Source organism: Petromyzon marinus, chromosome 26, assembly GCF_048934315.1.
Source record: "Petromyzon marinus isolate PM22_M1 ecotype Great Lakes invasive population chromosome 26, UKy_Petmar_22M1.pri1.0, whole genome shotgun sequence".
Lineage (NCBI taxonomy): Eukaryota > Metazoa > Chordata > Hyperoartia > Petromyzontiformes > Petromyzontidae > Petromyzon > Petromyzon marinus.
The window spans coordinates 9,946,924-9,960,242 of record NC_133692.1 but is presented as its reverse complement, the minus strand read 5'-3'; the positions used below and the strand labels follow the sequence as shown (position 1 = coordinate 9,960,242).

General features: G+C 45.6%; 1 protein-coding gene across 4 annotated transcripts in view; it reads left to right on the top strand.

Annotated features, from left to right (window-relative positions):
• Positions 1-13,319, top strand: part of LOC116946253 (voltage-dependent T-type calcium channel subunit alpha-1H) — a 363,323-nt gene that overhangs the window by 275,088 nt on the left and 74,916 nt on the right. For all 4 annotated transcript variants that reach the window (XM_076069824.1, XM_076069825.1, XM_032961269.2 and 1 more), the window contains exons 11-13: positions 4,871-5,022; positions 6,012-6,197; positions 7,217-7,334. In XM_076069824.1, the coding sequence (XP_075925939.1) occupies positions 4,871-5,022; positions 6,012-6,197; positions 7,217-7,334 (456 nt within the window). The remainder of the gene's footprint in view (positions 1-4,870; positions 5,023-6,011; positions 6,198-7,216; positions 7,335-13,319) is intronic.

The window sequence follows — 13,319 nt, the reverse complement described above, 5'->3', positions numbered from 1 at the left end:
GTTCCCACTAAGTAGTACTGATTGTATAAACCCGAGATAAATAATGATGCAAAATATCGAAGTGGTCAAGCATTTCCATACTCGAGCGTGGGGTAATGCTCCTGTCCATTGATAGGCCAGTCAGTGGTGGAAATTATGCATTCCTGTGGTCGGGGCTAATGTCTTATTTTCATCAACCCCAGATGGATGATGGATTGAGTTGACTACTTACTGGGATGCGAACACATGCCCTCCTGATTGTGGTGGGTTGGGCACTCCGGTCACTCGGGTTTGCTCCCACACGAAGCGGTCTAGCAGCAGAGGGTTTTAAGGAAAGCCGCTTAGTTGGTTCGATTAAAGATGTCGAATAAGTGATGATGATGTTGTTGAATTTTCGTAACCAGGCGGTTGGTAGGATCTCTATTGATTTTGGTATAGCTGCCATCATTAAGTAGGTCCTGAATTGTCTTATTGTTTGTGGTTTTGTCCATGATGACAGTGGCATTGCCCTTGTCGGCTGAGAGGATGACGATGTTATCTCTCTTTTTTAGTTGAGAAAGCTCAAGGCGCTCATCCTTGCTGACGTTGCTAATTGGTGTCTTCGCATTTTTTAGGATTGCAGCGATTTCCGATCTTGCCACGTCTGCAGGAATGTGTTCCAAACCCTTAAGGACTACGTCGACCTGGGCAATGATATCATCAACTGGGATGTGTTTAGGGCCAAACTTCTCAATGCAAGAGTATTATTACGTCGGGCATTTACTCTTAGAGAAACAAAATAATACATTGAGATCAGGTCATCAAAGTTGACGTGCAATATGTGTATAAACACTCAGGGCTTGAACTCAGGGACGAGCTGGTTTAGTTTCCTAACATGGATATAAACCTTTTGTTATAAACCCAGCCGCAGGGCTTGAACCCAGGTCCTCATAGGTGCTGGCTTAATGTCCTGGTATGGGAGCATTAACCCCCCGCGATTCTATCCAGCGTCAGGACTTGAACCCATGGCCAACGTCATCAACAAATTGCTTTTTGGCTTGGGCACTAAACCACACCTCCGATTGGCACGGATGGCTGTGTACGGTGCGAAAGAAGTTCAACACATACGTACACACATTAAATCCCATAAGGAATAAAGACTCGGCCGCATTGCAAAATAATGTTTAGTACTTGTGCAGCAAATAATTAATTAATACCCGCTGTTTATTCAGCACGTTGCTCTGGTTGTTCATTTGTTAATGTATTTGTTGCTATTTAAATTTTGATTTAAAGCTTTCGTGACTGCAGGGATTCTTATTCTTGGTTCTTTCGGTAAAGTCACGTAGAAGGGAAACAATAAAATAATAAAAATGTAAAACAATATATTTTTTATTATTTTTTATTAAAAAATATAAAACAATATATTTTATTATTTTATTGTTTCCCTTCTACGTGACTTTACCGAAAGAACCAAGAATATGTTGCTATTTAATTATTTCCTTAATCTTTTTCCAGTTGGCAGGACAAACAAGCCAAATGAAATGACGCAAGGGGATAATTAAATCATCTTGCAAAGTCTTACCTGCTGGTTCTCCATTGCTTTTGCACAGATGTACAGGGAGAAATGTTTTTCTTTCAATGAAGTGTAAAATGGGCATCACGAGTCAACGGATGTATTTTTTTTACATTTTTGCAAGTTGTGCTACCTCATTAAGAGTGCAAGCGAGAGAGCATTGATACTTTGTGAGGCATATTCCCGAGCTGAAACGTTGCTGCATTTGGGCAACGGATCCTGGGCTACGTTATGGGCCGCTGAGTGCAGGGCATCAAAATCCATTGCTGCCCTGCACGTCTCCATGCTGTCCACCTTCACTAACCCACACTGACCCAGAGTGGTGAAATATGGACAAAAAAGCCCTCCCCCCCCACCACCCGTTTACCATGACATGCACAGCATGGGGAGACTATCGTCCAGCAGTGGATCGACAATAGGGCCGTACATGTGCATGTTGGTCATGTTTGATTTTTATTATTTTATTTCCATTCTACGTGACTGTACCCAAAGAACCAAGAAGATGAATCCCTGCAGTCACGAAAGCTTTAAATCGAAATTTGATTAACATACTTTTTTTAAATCCTGTCTCTTATCTAATTCATGTTTGTGAATTATGCATGTATAATATCACTAAGACAAATGAGATTCATGTAATGTTTTTGGGTCATTTGATTAAGGAAACTAAAAAAAAAATTTTTTTAAGGACATAACTCGAAAGATTCTGAGGATTATGTTGACACGGAGAAATTATGCAGGGCGAATGTCGGCATCAACTTTGTGAACCGAAGATTAAAACCTGAACAGACGAACAGTAGAAATGTGCAAGTTTTAAATCGGTGCATACTTCCTCATTAAAAACGAAACTTTTCATTTTATTTTACCAAGTAAGGCCCACTGAGCTACTGTATGTAGCTCTTTTTACAGAAGCGACCTGGCTACAAATGATAGCTCAACGAAGTGGCTCATCACGTGGACATTTACAGCAGTCAAATACTCTAAGGGGCCGTCCATATATGACATCACGCACCTAGGGGGAGGGGGGGGGGTCAGACATTTGTGACGATGTGTGACGAGGGAGGGGGGGGTTGAGAAATGTGACCTCACATCAAAATGCGCAACTTTAAATAAATATAGAATTGTTATAACAACACTAATTCTTCTTTGGTTCTTTCGGTAAAGTCACGTAGAATGAGAATAAAATTATAAATTAATAAAATAAAATAACACAATAAAATTCTCACGACGTTTCGGCCACAACACAACACAAGTGGCCGAAACGTCGTGAGAATTTTATTGTTTTATTTTATTAATTTATTATTTTATTCTCATTCTACGTGACTTTACCGAAAGAACCAAAGAAGATTAATCTTTGCAGTCACAAAAGCTTAAAATCTAAACAACACTAATTGTTATAATAATACTCCAACAACATCAGAGTGCAGCGCCACATTAAACACGCATGTTTTATTTTCAAAATGGAAATATGGTTTTGGAGGAGGGGGGCAGAGCTTTGTGACGTCATATTTGAGGGGGGGGGGGTCTGACTTTTTGTGACGCCGTGTGACGAGGGGGTGGGGGGGGGTAAAAAATTGTCCAAAATCGCGTGACCTCATTTATTGACGGCCCCTAAATGCACCACTGAGAGAACATGCAAAGTCCAAATATACAGTAGGTGCCAGAGTCGGGATCGAACCCACGGCCTCCTGCATACCACACGTGGTCGTTAACAGCACGCATGGATCAGAAACAGGGACGCTGACGAAGAAGCTGGGAGTGAGCAAAGGTGCCTCGAAAGATGAATGCTTCAAATCACACAGAGAGACATAAATAGGTGAACAGTTGCACCAGGGGGATACATGACAAGTAGAGACATCCTGTGGACTGCCAGGGAAATTAAGCGGATGTGGAGAGCATACGTCGCGAGAAGGGATGATTGGCCAATGGACGAGACTGGCGATGGAATGACAGCCAAATGATGGCATGCACCTGAGAAGGTTAGGATGGCCAATGAAGCGATGAGATCATCCTGCGGGACAGAGACGCACGTGGCTTGACTTTCATCCAACAGTGGAGAGACAATGTCTGATGACGGTGATGATTTGCTTGTCACAGTACTGTGAGAGTAACACATTCCTGCGGAGGGAGCTGGTAGGAACGTTGGGTTGCTCGGTCAATGGCCAGGCTCAACGGCGGCACCACGTGGTGTATTCCGCAAATATGCCCGACTGTGAGGGCGGGCACAAGCCGGCGTGAGTAGGTTACACGTTGAGTTTTATAAGGGCACCACGGGGTGACCAGCCCCTCCCCACTTAGCCTCTCCTCACCCTCCCCACCCAGCCCCTCCCCACCCTCCCCACCCAGCCCCTCCCCACCCTCCCCACCCAGCCCCTCCCCACCCTCCCCACCCAGCCCCTCCCTTCCCACCCTCCCCTCTCCACCCAGCCCCACCCCTCCCATTTTTGGATGCACGACGGACGGACGGACACAATAATCCCCTGTGGGCTGGTGTAACCAGGAGGTTCCTACCAGTATGATTCGTAAGAGTCATTCAATGCTCCAAAGGCAAAGAGAAAGACATATGGGTTTCTTAGGTTTAAGTCGAGGTATCCACTGGAACTTAATGTCATCGAAGGGCATTTCGTGTTATGATCTATTTGACCACTTTCCATTTGGCAACAGCAGCTCGTACTATATGTACAGTAAAATTATGCATTGAGGAAAACGAGTGCAGTGGCTTGCACTCTCTGCTCTATTATAACCCAGTGACTACGTAAGCGTGATTTCGAGGCATTGCAAACATGTGTAGAAAGTGAAGTCATACCTTGTTCTGGATGCTCCCTTGGGTCAACTTTGCCTTGAATAAGTAGCTGGAGAAGGGGGAGAACACCAGGAAGGCACTCGGTGCTCCCCACACTTTGCCGATCGTGTTAAGAGCACGTGTCCCCCCCCCCCCCCCCAACAGTCTCTTAGATGTGATACTCTGGTGTGGTCTTGCTCTCCTTGCATTGCGTGCAAGTGTGTGTGCACGTCTGTGCCGAGGGAGGGTTGCGCACTGGCGCATCGCACTGCACCTATGTGCCCAGCGATCTGAATTCTGATTGTTTCTCTCGACATTGCACATTCAAGTGGCAAGAACCTGGGCTTAGCCTAGGTCAACTCAGCCTTAAAAGATTGAGTGTTACAAACTTCAGCTCTGGGGAGAGGACGGGTGTGCCAATCAGTCGCCTCAATGTGAGCTCGCTAGCCGGATCTCGCTTCTGTGATCTTTCGGCTAAACGCCGGGATCTTTGTCTTCGTGTCCGCGGGTGTGAGCAGGCACTTAATGGCCCCGTGTCTCTTGAACGTGTTTCATTTCAGCCGGAAGAGCTGACCAACATCTTAGAGATCAGCAACATCGTGTTCACGAGCATGTTTGCGCTCGAGATGCTTCTGAAGATCTTCGCATGCGGCCTCTTTGGCTACATCCGCAACCAGTACAACATCTTCGACGGCGTCATCGTCATCATCAGGTCGGTCTCCTACTTAAATTATAATAAAAACTTCGGTTTAACGCTTTGGTTTTGTGATCCAAGCGCCGTTCGCCGGTTTGGGCCGCGGGTTGAGATTTTGTCCTCTCGAGCGTTAGGCACGCACTAGTTGCTGGCAAGCCATCTTCGGGAGACATCTTCAGGAGATGGCCTGCAGTAGTGCGTGGTGAAAGCTTGAGATATTATTAAATGCTCGGCACGTGGCTCAACTTCGGAACGCCGTACTTCGACTAAAGCAGCTGCACCTTGAACCTGACGAGTCACACTCACGGCCAACACCGGTGACAATTATACGAACCGATCTTGGGGCCACACCTAGCTCAACTCGGCCTCAAATTAATGCCCGGTGCGGTGTGGAAATATCGCCATTGGGGAGACAAAGGCAGCCGGGCGTGATGCTGGTCACCCTCCCCATCATGTGCACAGGTGCTCACTAACAGCACTTGCTGTTGAAGTCTGTTCAGGCTATATGGGGGATCATTGTGTAAAGGAGAGCCAACACACGGTTGCAGGGGGTTCGTCTTTTATTACTGCCCCCAGTCCACAGTCGTTCACAGCCTTCTCGATCCAATTCTCCCCTTTTCCCCGCCCGTTCTCTCTCTTATATCTCCTCGCCTGCTCCTCCCGCTTCCACTGTCACCGTCCCACTCCCCCTCCTTTTGTTGGGGGTCCTTCCCCTGACATCTCTTGCAGTTGTATATGTTTACGCCTGTGTATGTGTGGCGTGCCGGCCTTCATAAATGTCATTTGCTAACAGCACTTTCCCCAACAGTCTGCTGTAGGCTATGCGGGGGGGACCTTTGCCATTGTATATTACTTCATACACCGCTACGTGCGTGCCCGCCGTCCTCCGTACGGCGCTCGCCAACAGCACCGCTCGCTCCGACAGTCCTGTCAACGTCTATTACTGCGGGGGCAGAGTTGGTGGTTCTGTGGGTGGGTGGTAGGCAACCTTTGTCTTTGCGTGCCAGCGTGTGGGAGATCGTGGGGCAGTCGGGCGGAGGGCTCTCGGTGCTGCGAACATTCCGCCTGCTGCGCGTGCTCAAGCTGGTGCGCTTCATGCCCGCGCTGCGCCGCCAGCTCCTGGTGCTCATGAGAACCATGGACAACGTGGCCACCTTCTGCATGTTGCTCATGCTCTTCATCTTTATCTTCAGGTGAGCGACACCGGCCACGCGAACGGGAAGGCAGCCGGCACTGTTTTTTTTTTTTATACACGCATGGTAGGACGGCACAGCAAACGGCAGGAACATTTTTTAAAAGAGTGTTCGGACACAACGGAAGGAACCCGGAAAGAGGGGGAAGACCCACCGGAGGAGTGGCTTGACGATGACATCGGAGATTGGCGCCAGAAAGATGTGGCCACGACTTGAGCACACTGGCACCAGACCAGAGGAAGCCTGAAACAAATGACGAAATGTGCAGTGGATGCCTACGGGGCTATCTGCCCATGGATCGTGATGATGATGATGATGACTAGTGCGCCCCCCCCCCCCTCCCACCGCCCCTGCAGCCCGGCTGCCTGCAGCCACTCCGATTCGTAACGGGTCATGGCTCCATTTCAGATGTGCAGTGAAAACCGGCCCATGTTTTGTAATTGCAGGTGACCGGTGGCAGGGCGTTGATCAGAATAGTGAATGCACTGACTGTAACGGTGCGTCCTTTAGCGACATGAGCTTTTGCGGGTTTTGGTGAATGGCCGACCCTGGCTCTAGTACCCGAACCGCTGTGGTTTAGTTGATGGTGGGACCCCTGTTTCACGCGACGCACCCAATGACCGCCTGTGGAGTATAACAAGGATCACTGCCGGTGTACTGCAAAATAACGGCGTTTATTCTGAATTCAACATTTTAATGGTTCATAATAAACGTTTTTGGGTTAGATCGCGTTATTTATAAATATGTCGTAACCCTCCGCCAATCAGTAAAAAAAGTGTCACGTTGACAAAAGACAAATAGTTCTCTACTTTAGCCCACCGGTGTGTTGAAGAGTGAATCCACAACATTTACAATTTTTGTGTACGACGTTTCGCCTGGTAATTACATCCAGCATCATCGGGCAATTTGCCAGGCCTGTTCCCAGTGTCGACTGACGTGCACATTATTTTCAGTGTAAGATGACGCTCATGGCCCACCCGATTCACAGCGTTTCCTTCTGTTGCGATTGCCGTTGACAGCATCCTGGGGATGCATCTCTTTGGATGCAAGTTCAGCCTGAAGACCGACACGGGAGACACAATCCCCGATCGGAAGAACTTCGACTCACTCCTCTGGGCAATCGTCACCGTGTTCCAGGTGGGAGTTTCCTACTTTTTACAAAATGTCACAATTCAATTTGGCATTGTGTCGTCATCCTTTTTTTTTTGTTGTACGGCACTTGAAAAGCAAATCGACAAAGGCGTCATAGCTGTGTGTTGCGTCTGGTAATCCACGCGGTGGCATCGGGAGTTGCTTGATGTCCAGCGGTCCCGTACGTCGTGTGCAAGCACAGTGTAAATGTGCAGTCGTCGGCTACATGACGGAACAGATCGCACTTCAATCACGGGAATATGGCTGTGCCTTGTGTCGCATCTTCGTTTAAGTGGTCCCGTTCGGGCCACCGCAGGCCGTCTAAGTTCTCGCACCACCGATTGCTGGCGTCCCTTGTGGCCATCAGAAGTGTCTCCGTATGACCGGTTACTGAAACTAAAGTTTGTTATTTTAGCAGGTAAAACCCACTGAGCTATATAGCTCTTCTTCAGAAGCGACCTGGCCGCAGGCGATAGCTCAAAGAAGTGGCGTATCACGTGTAAAATGTATAGCAGCCAAATACTCTAAATGCATGTTTACAAATGTGGAGGGATAAACCGGAGAACCCGGAAAAAAAATCCACACGACCACGGCGAGAGCGAGAGAGAGACACGCAAACTCCAAGATATACAACTGGCGTCAGGGTCGCGATGTTTCCATTGTCCTTTGTGACTGAATACGACACTGCTGACGGTCTCTCGTCCTGTGCGGGCATCTGTGGTTGCGAGGGCCGACGTGGCAGTAATATCTCCCACGGTAGCTGCGCTTGTAGTTTGACATTTGAGGAAAGTGTTCTGTTTTGATTTAAAGCTTTCGTGACTGCAGTAATTCATATTCTTAGTTCTTTCGGTAAAGTCGTCTGTGACGACCGTTTGTGTTATGGTCGAAACGTCGTGAGAATTGTTATTGTTTTATATATATTTTATTGTTTCCCTTCAACGCGACTTTACCGAAAGAACTAAGAATATGAAAGTGTTCTGCTTCTTTAGAATGGTTGCTTTCAAAGTTGGCATTGCGAAGTCTCTGAATGCAACTGTTATGCCATGAGCTGTATGAGCAAAGGGGATATATGCATTGAGAGGGTTTAGAAGGGGGCAGGAAACAGATGGTTGTGAAAGATGGATTTTTCCTTTGTATTTTTTAAGGCGGCGGGGCCATAGGCAGTGAAATACAGGATAGTCTGAGGCCTGGATGTGAACAGGAGGAGGTTCGGCCAAATCCATTAATGAGTGTTTGGCACAAGGCAAGTCGGACATGCCGATGTTGCTACTGGCTTTCACAACAAATGAGGTCGAATCAATGTAAAATGTAGCATGGATCTAACATTATAACACGTGTGAGGAGGGGAGGGGGTCCTAACAAACAGCAGATCGTTTGCCAAATTTAGAATAGACTTTTATAAGTGTGACATACAATTTGGAAGCACATCTTCAAGTATGGCTTTCCCTTTGGGCTTAAGCAAGAACTGATTCATTTGTTGGCAGAAAATGCTTCTCTGTCAGTTGTTTATTTTTCTCATGTGGAAATAAATAACAAAATTAGTGGAAAATAGTAAAAAAAAGAATGTGTGTGAAAATTACAAAACATTAATTCAATGACAATTGAATTTGCCTTTTGGCGTCTTCTGGTCCAACACCAGTGGAGACTGGGCTCTAAGAAAAGCCGTCTCGGGTGTGGACCAATCAAATTCAAGGACAGTGCATATTATCAGAGTTGTCTTTTTTTGTTTGCATTTTGACTACTTGTGTTGTGGTTATTGCAAACATGATCCCTTGTATAAAGGTGTCAGTTTTTGTGCCAGATAAAAGGGTAAAAACCTATTACTATATCTTGTTACTGGCAAATGAGGTCTCATAATTTGTCTTCATATTCACATATGCGTTAGGGATGGCATGTTGATCTAATTTCGCAACGTACGTAGCCAACCATGCTAATTGTAAGTGCGGGGATGTGAGGGAGTGCTGGATCTGTCACAATGCTGTGGGTGTGGGAGACGTATGAACAATACGCACCACCATTGTGACTTCCCACAAAATTATGCTCCTTTTTTATCAATCCTGGCAGGATGATGGCTGGCTTGGCCGTGCTGTGACAATGTATTGATCAGTGCCAATTGTATGTACGTATGTTGAACTTCTTTTGCACCGCCGTGCTAATCGGAGGTGCCAATTATTATCAAGCTCACAATGGATCCACCGATGTCAATTCATGCACGACTCATTAACCGGTTGCCTATGTGCCACATTTGGCCCACGGATACTCTGCGAGTGTTCCAGGAGACTATGGTTCGCCAACAGATATGGCTCTTTGAGACTAGGTACAGTGAGGTGTATGCAAGATTACCAAGAGATAAGAGACGCAGAGACGAGATAATGTGTGCATTCGTAGTCACATGCAGTCGTTTTGACTTCACAACGCCAGTACATGCCAATTATGTCACGTGGCGCAAAAAATACATTTTTTGAAAAACTCTGTTGTAAGCGAAATCACTTCACATCAAATCGAGAGAAAATGCCCCCGCCCAAAATTGCAATGTAAGGCTCAGTCCGTGTGTCTGTCCCAAAGTGTGAAAATGCCGTGGAACCTGGATGGGTCTCGTCAGTCGTAAGTGATGAACCCATTCACTCTCCCTTCTGTCTCCTTGTAACTTGACCGGCAGTCATCATCAGAGGTGCCATGGTTTGCCGTATTTCTTAAAAAAAAGTTTTTTTTTTTTACCCAAATGGCGTCGAGCGTTTAAATCACCGAGCGGAGGCGGTGAGTCCTATCTATATCTCAAATCAGACTTCGACCGCGTTTCAAAATCAGGATATTCCACACAGGAGTTATGCAACTGTGACTACTACAGTGACACCGGTGTGGCCGGTTGCAAGAATTACGCTCACGACATCGGCACAATTTGCAAGAATTCTCCGCATTACCTCCGAGCGTTTTTCACGTTTCCGTCCATGGGCGTCTTGGCGCAGCGTTTAATATTCACCTTTTAATTCGAACGTAATATTACTTCGAAAGGCTACTGGGGTAGAGGTGAATAGGGAAAAGGTTAAGGAAGCAACATTGAGCCTCGCGGAGAAGGAGGAGTGGGGGGAGATATGGGCGGCGTGGGAAGGGAGGGTTGAGATTTAGTAAAGGTCACCCAGCTTTGAAATCACGGTGAGTGCACATTAAAATTAAATACAATTTCTGCTCTCTAAATATGTCTCTGCTTTAAAAAAAAAAAACGGTCCTATTATCATCACATTTTTTTTGTTACTGGGAAAATGATGCGCATCATTGATACATCTGAAACAAATAATAATACTCATAATAATATTTTGTATGGCTCTTTGGCCATCTTCTGAACCAGTGCTGGGAATTCCACGTGCTTGCGACCAGTATATTCATAAGACAATAACTTTTACAATTCCCACACAGAACAGTCACCTTTGTGTAACAATAAAAATTTAATTTAAAACAGGTTAATGCAATTCAGCCACTGGCAAATGTTCGGCAATAACAACGGCTGAATAAATGTGTTTTGTTTATTGTTTAGCCTAGTAATGTTCTTCGTATGGCTGAGGAAACAGTTGCAGTTTGATGTTGAGGTTAGTATTCTCTTCAATGGCTTTATGTGAGGCAGAGTGAGTGGTTGCGATGCCACCGGGAATGGATCTCTCAGAGCAAGAGTTCAGTACGTGGGCGATTGTCTGTTTGTATAGTCTAGTTATATAGTAACAAGAGTAATTGCTAAGCATTGGCTGGGCGGGTTTCGTTGAGAATCTAGACTCAGATCCAGGTTTCAGCCGTCTGTAATTAAACCAGGTTTTGAAGTGTAGCGAGTTGATGATCTCATCCCAAAGTCCTTGATTCTAAAATATGCCTAAAATAATAATTTGTGTCATTGTGGTGGGTTTAACGACACATTTATATATATTTCCGCGATATAACCCAAAAAACCCCCTCTTATGGATGATATTGGTCGCGAAAGCTTGCTACGTGTTAAACTGATACTATGAGTGTTCATAGTATCAGTTATCTCTCTGTCCACATACAAAATAAAGGTATTTGCTACACCACACATCAGCTGCACGGCCTTCTGGGAGAGCATAATTTCAGCAGCATTGATTACACAACTCAAGTAAATCCTGGACCTGTCTTCATCAGCAGTCATGCTTGCTTGATTAATAAAATAGGCATTTTCGCTTCATTGAGGTAAAGTGCACATCTGAGAAAATGTCAAATATTGGTTTGGTTGAATGCAGCGAGCATCTCGCTGTACCAGGCTGCTTTTGGAAAGTGCAGCACCCCATCGGGTATGGATAAGAGAGGTAAATTGAATGGCTCTGCGAAGCATTTCTTTGATATCAGCTTCCTCGGGCTATTCTCTAATACGAAGTGATGGGCTGCTCTGCACAAGTTCTGAATAGACACTTCATGCCATCACATCGATGCCAATAACCACAATTGGAATACAGTTGTCAAAAAAAGACTGCGATCTCCCACGTGTCCCTAAGTGGCAGTGATTTCATCGCAACGGTTGTGCCAGGCTAGGTGCACCTTGAGACCACGTGAATTTGCAAGGGCTTGCTGGCAGGAGGTCATGGGAGAGCCCCATGCGTTACGAGCAAATGAACACAACTTTTCTTCAATCAACTACACAAACAGCCACGTGTACACAGAAAGTTTTAATACATGTTGTGCGAGATTCACAACTTGATGAAATGGCCGAAACACATTGCTATGGCACTTTACCCAGTTGCCAGCGATTGAGGCATTACCACGTTCATTTTCTTGTGAAGATATGTCAATAAATATCCCCTTTATCTTGGTTTCTCAAGCTACTCGTGTATCTTGTTTAACCAGGGGAGGACTCGACGTTGAGAACTCAGAATACCAAGATAAATCGTATTTTCAAGAGTAACCTTGGTCTAGGCACACTGCTTAGGGCAATTCTTGGTCGTGAACACCTATTAAGGCTGGCACTGAAGGTACATCGTGGTGGGTCCAACATCACGTCACAATATTTGTGGACCACTCTACCACATCGGCTGCTTATTTTAGGTTGAGTTGATCTAGAGGGCTCATAACCTAGCTTTAGTTACCCTGAGTCACGAATATTATACATGGCCAGCAACTGTACCATCTCAGTACTGATGTTAAAGATTACACCCCAGCTACTGGATACGCACATAGGCTGAGACAACTTAGAGGAAAGGGTCATGCCAGGTAGTCAGCAATTGCCATAAATATTTTAAGTGGATAGGAAATGAAACCAAGTAATTTGGGAAGATAGTAGAACATTCTGACAAACACAATAAGGCATAGCTTTCCGATATAGCCATGTCGACGGTTGGACAATTGCTAATATCAGGGACCTATGGGGTCAGGAACAGCATACCAAGCAATGGTCTGGCTCGGATCGCACCTAGCTGCCATTGTCACCGCCTTTTTATGATACTTGAAATACCACACCAGGCAGTAACATTTTTGGGCTGGGGTGATCTAGAGCAGGCTCAGGACTGGTTCAGACATCGCTCGCCACTGATGTCAGCCGTGGCCCGCAAAACACACACAACACAGGCACAATTGTAAATCAAGGATAATTAGACATGATGTATAATATGCTTTTTTTTATGTCGCTGCCAAAAAACGCAGCAAAAGTCGGATTTCTCCACTGCCTCCTGTGCTCCCACTGCAATACGAAAGACAATTACTCGTACCCCACCAATATTTCCCCAAAAGTCCACGTAGACCGTTCTCGCAAGTTTGAGCAAATGTAAGCAGACACGTATATTTTTTTGGCCACAAAACAAATAAATGCCTGTTAAATTGCCTTCCATTCATTGGCGCAGCACTTAACATTTAGTTCATCACTGCCCCTGAAAGGTTATGGAAAGCAATTTCTCTCCTACTTAATAGGAATTGCAAAGATCATTTCAATCCCCTCTCCACCTCGTCATGAATAATGCATTCTCCACGTGTCTAAACAGGTTTAAAATCTAATCTTGCATA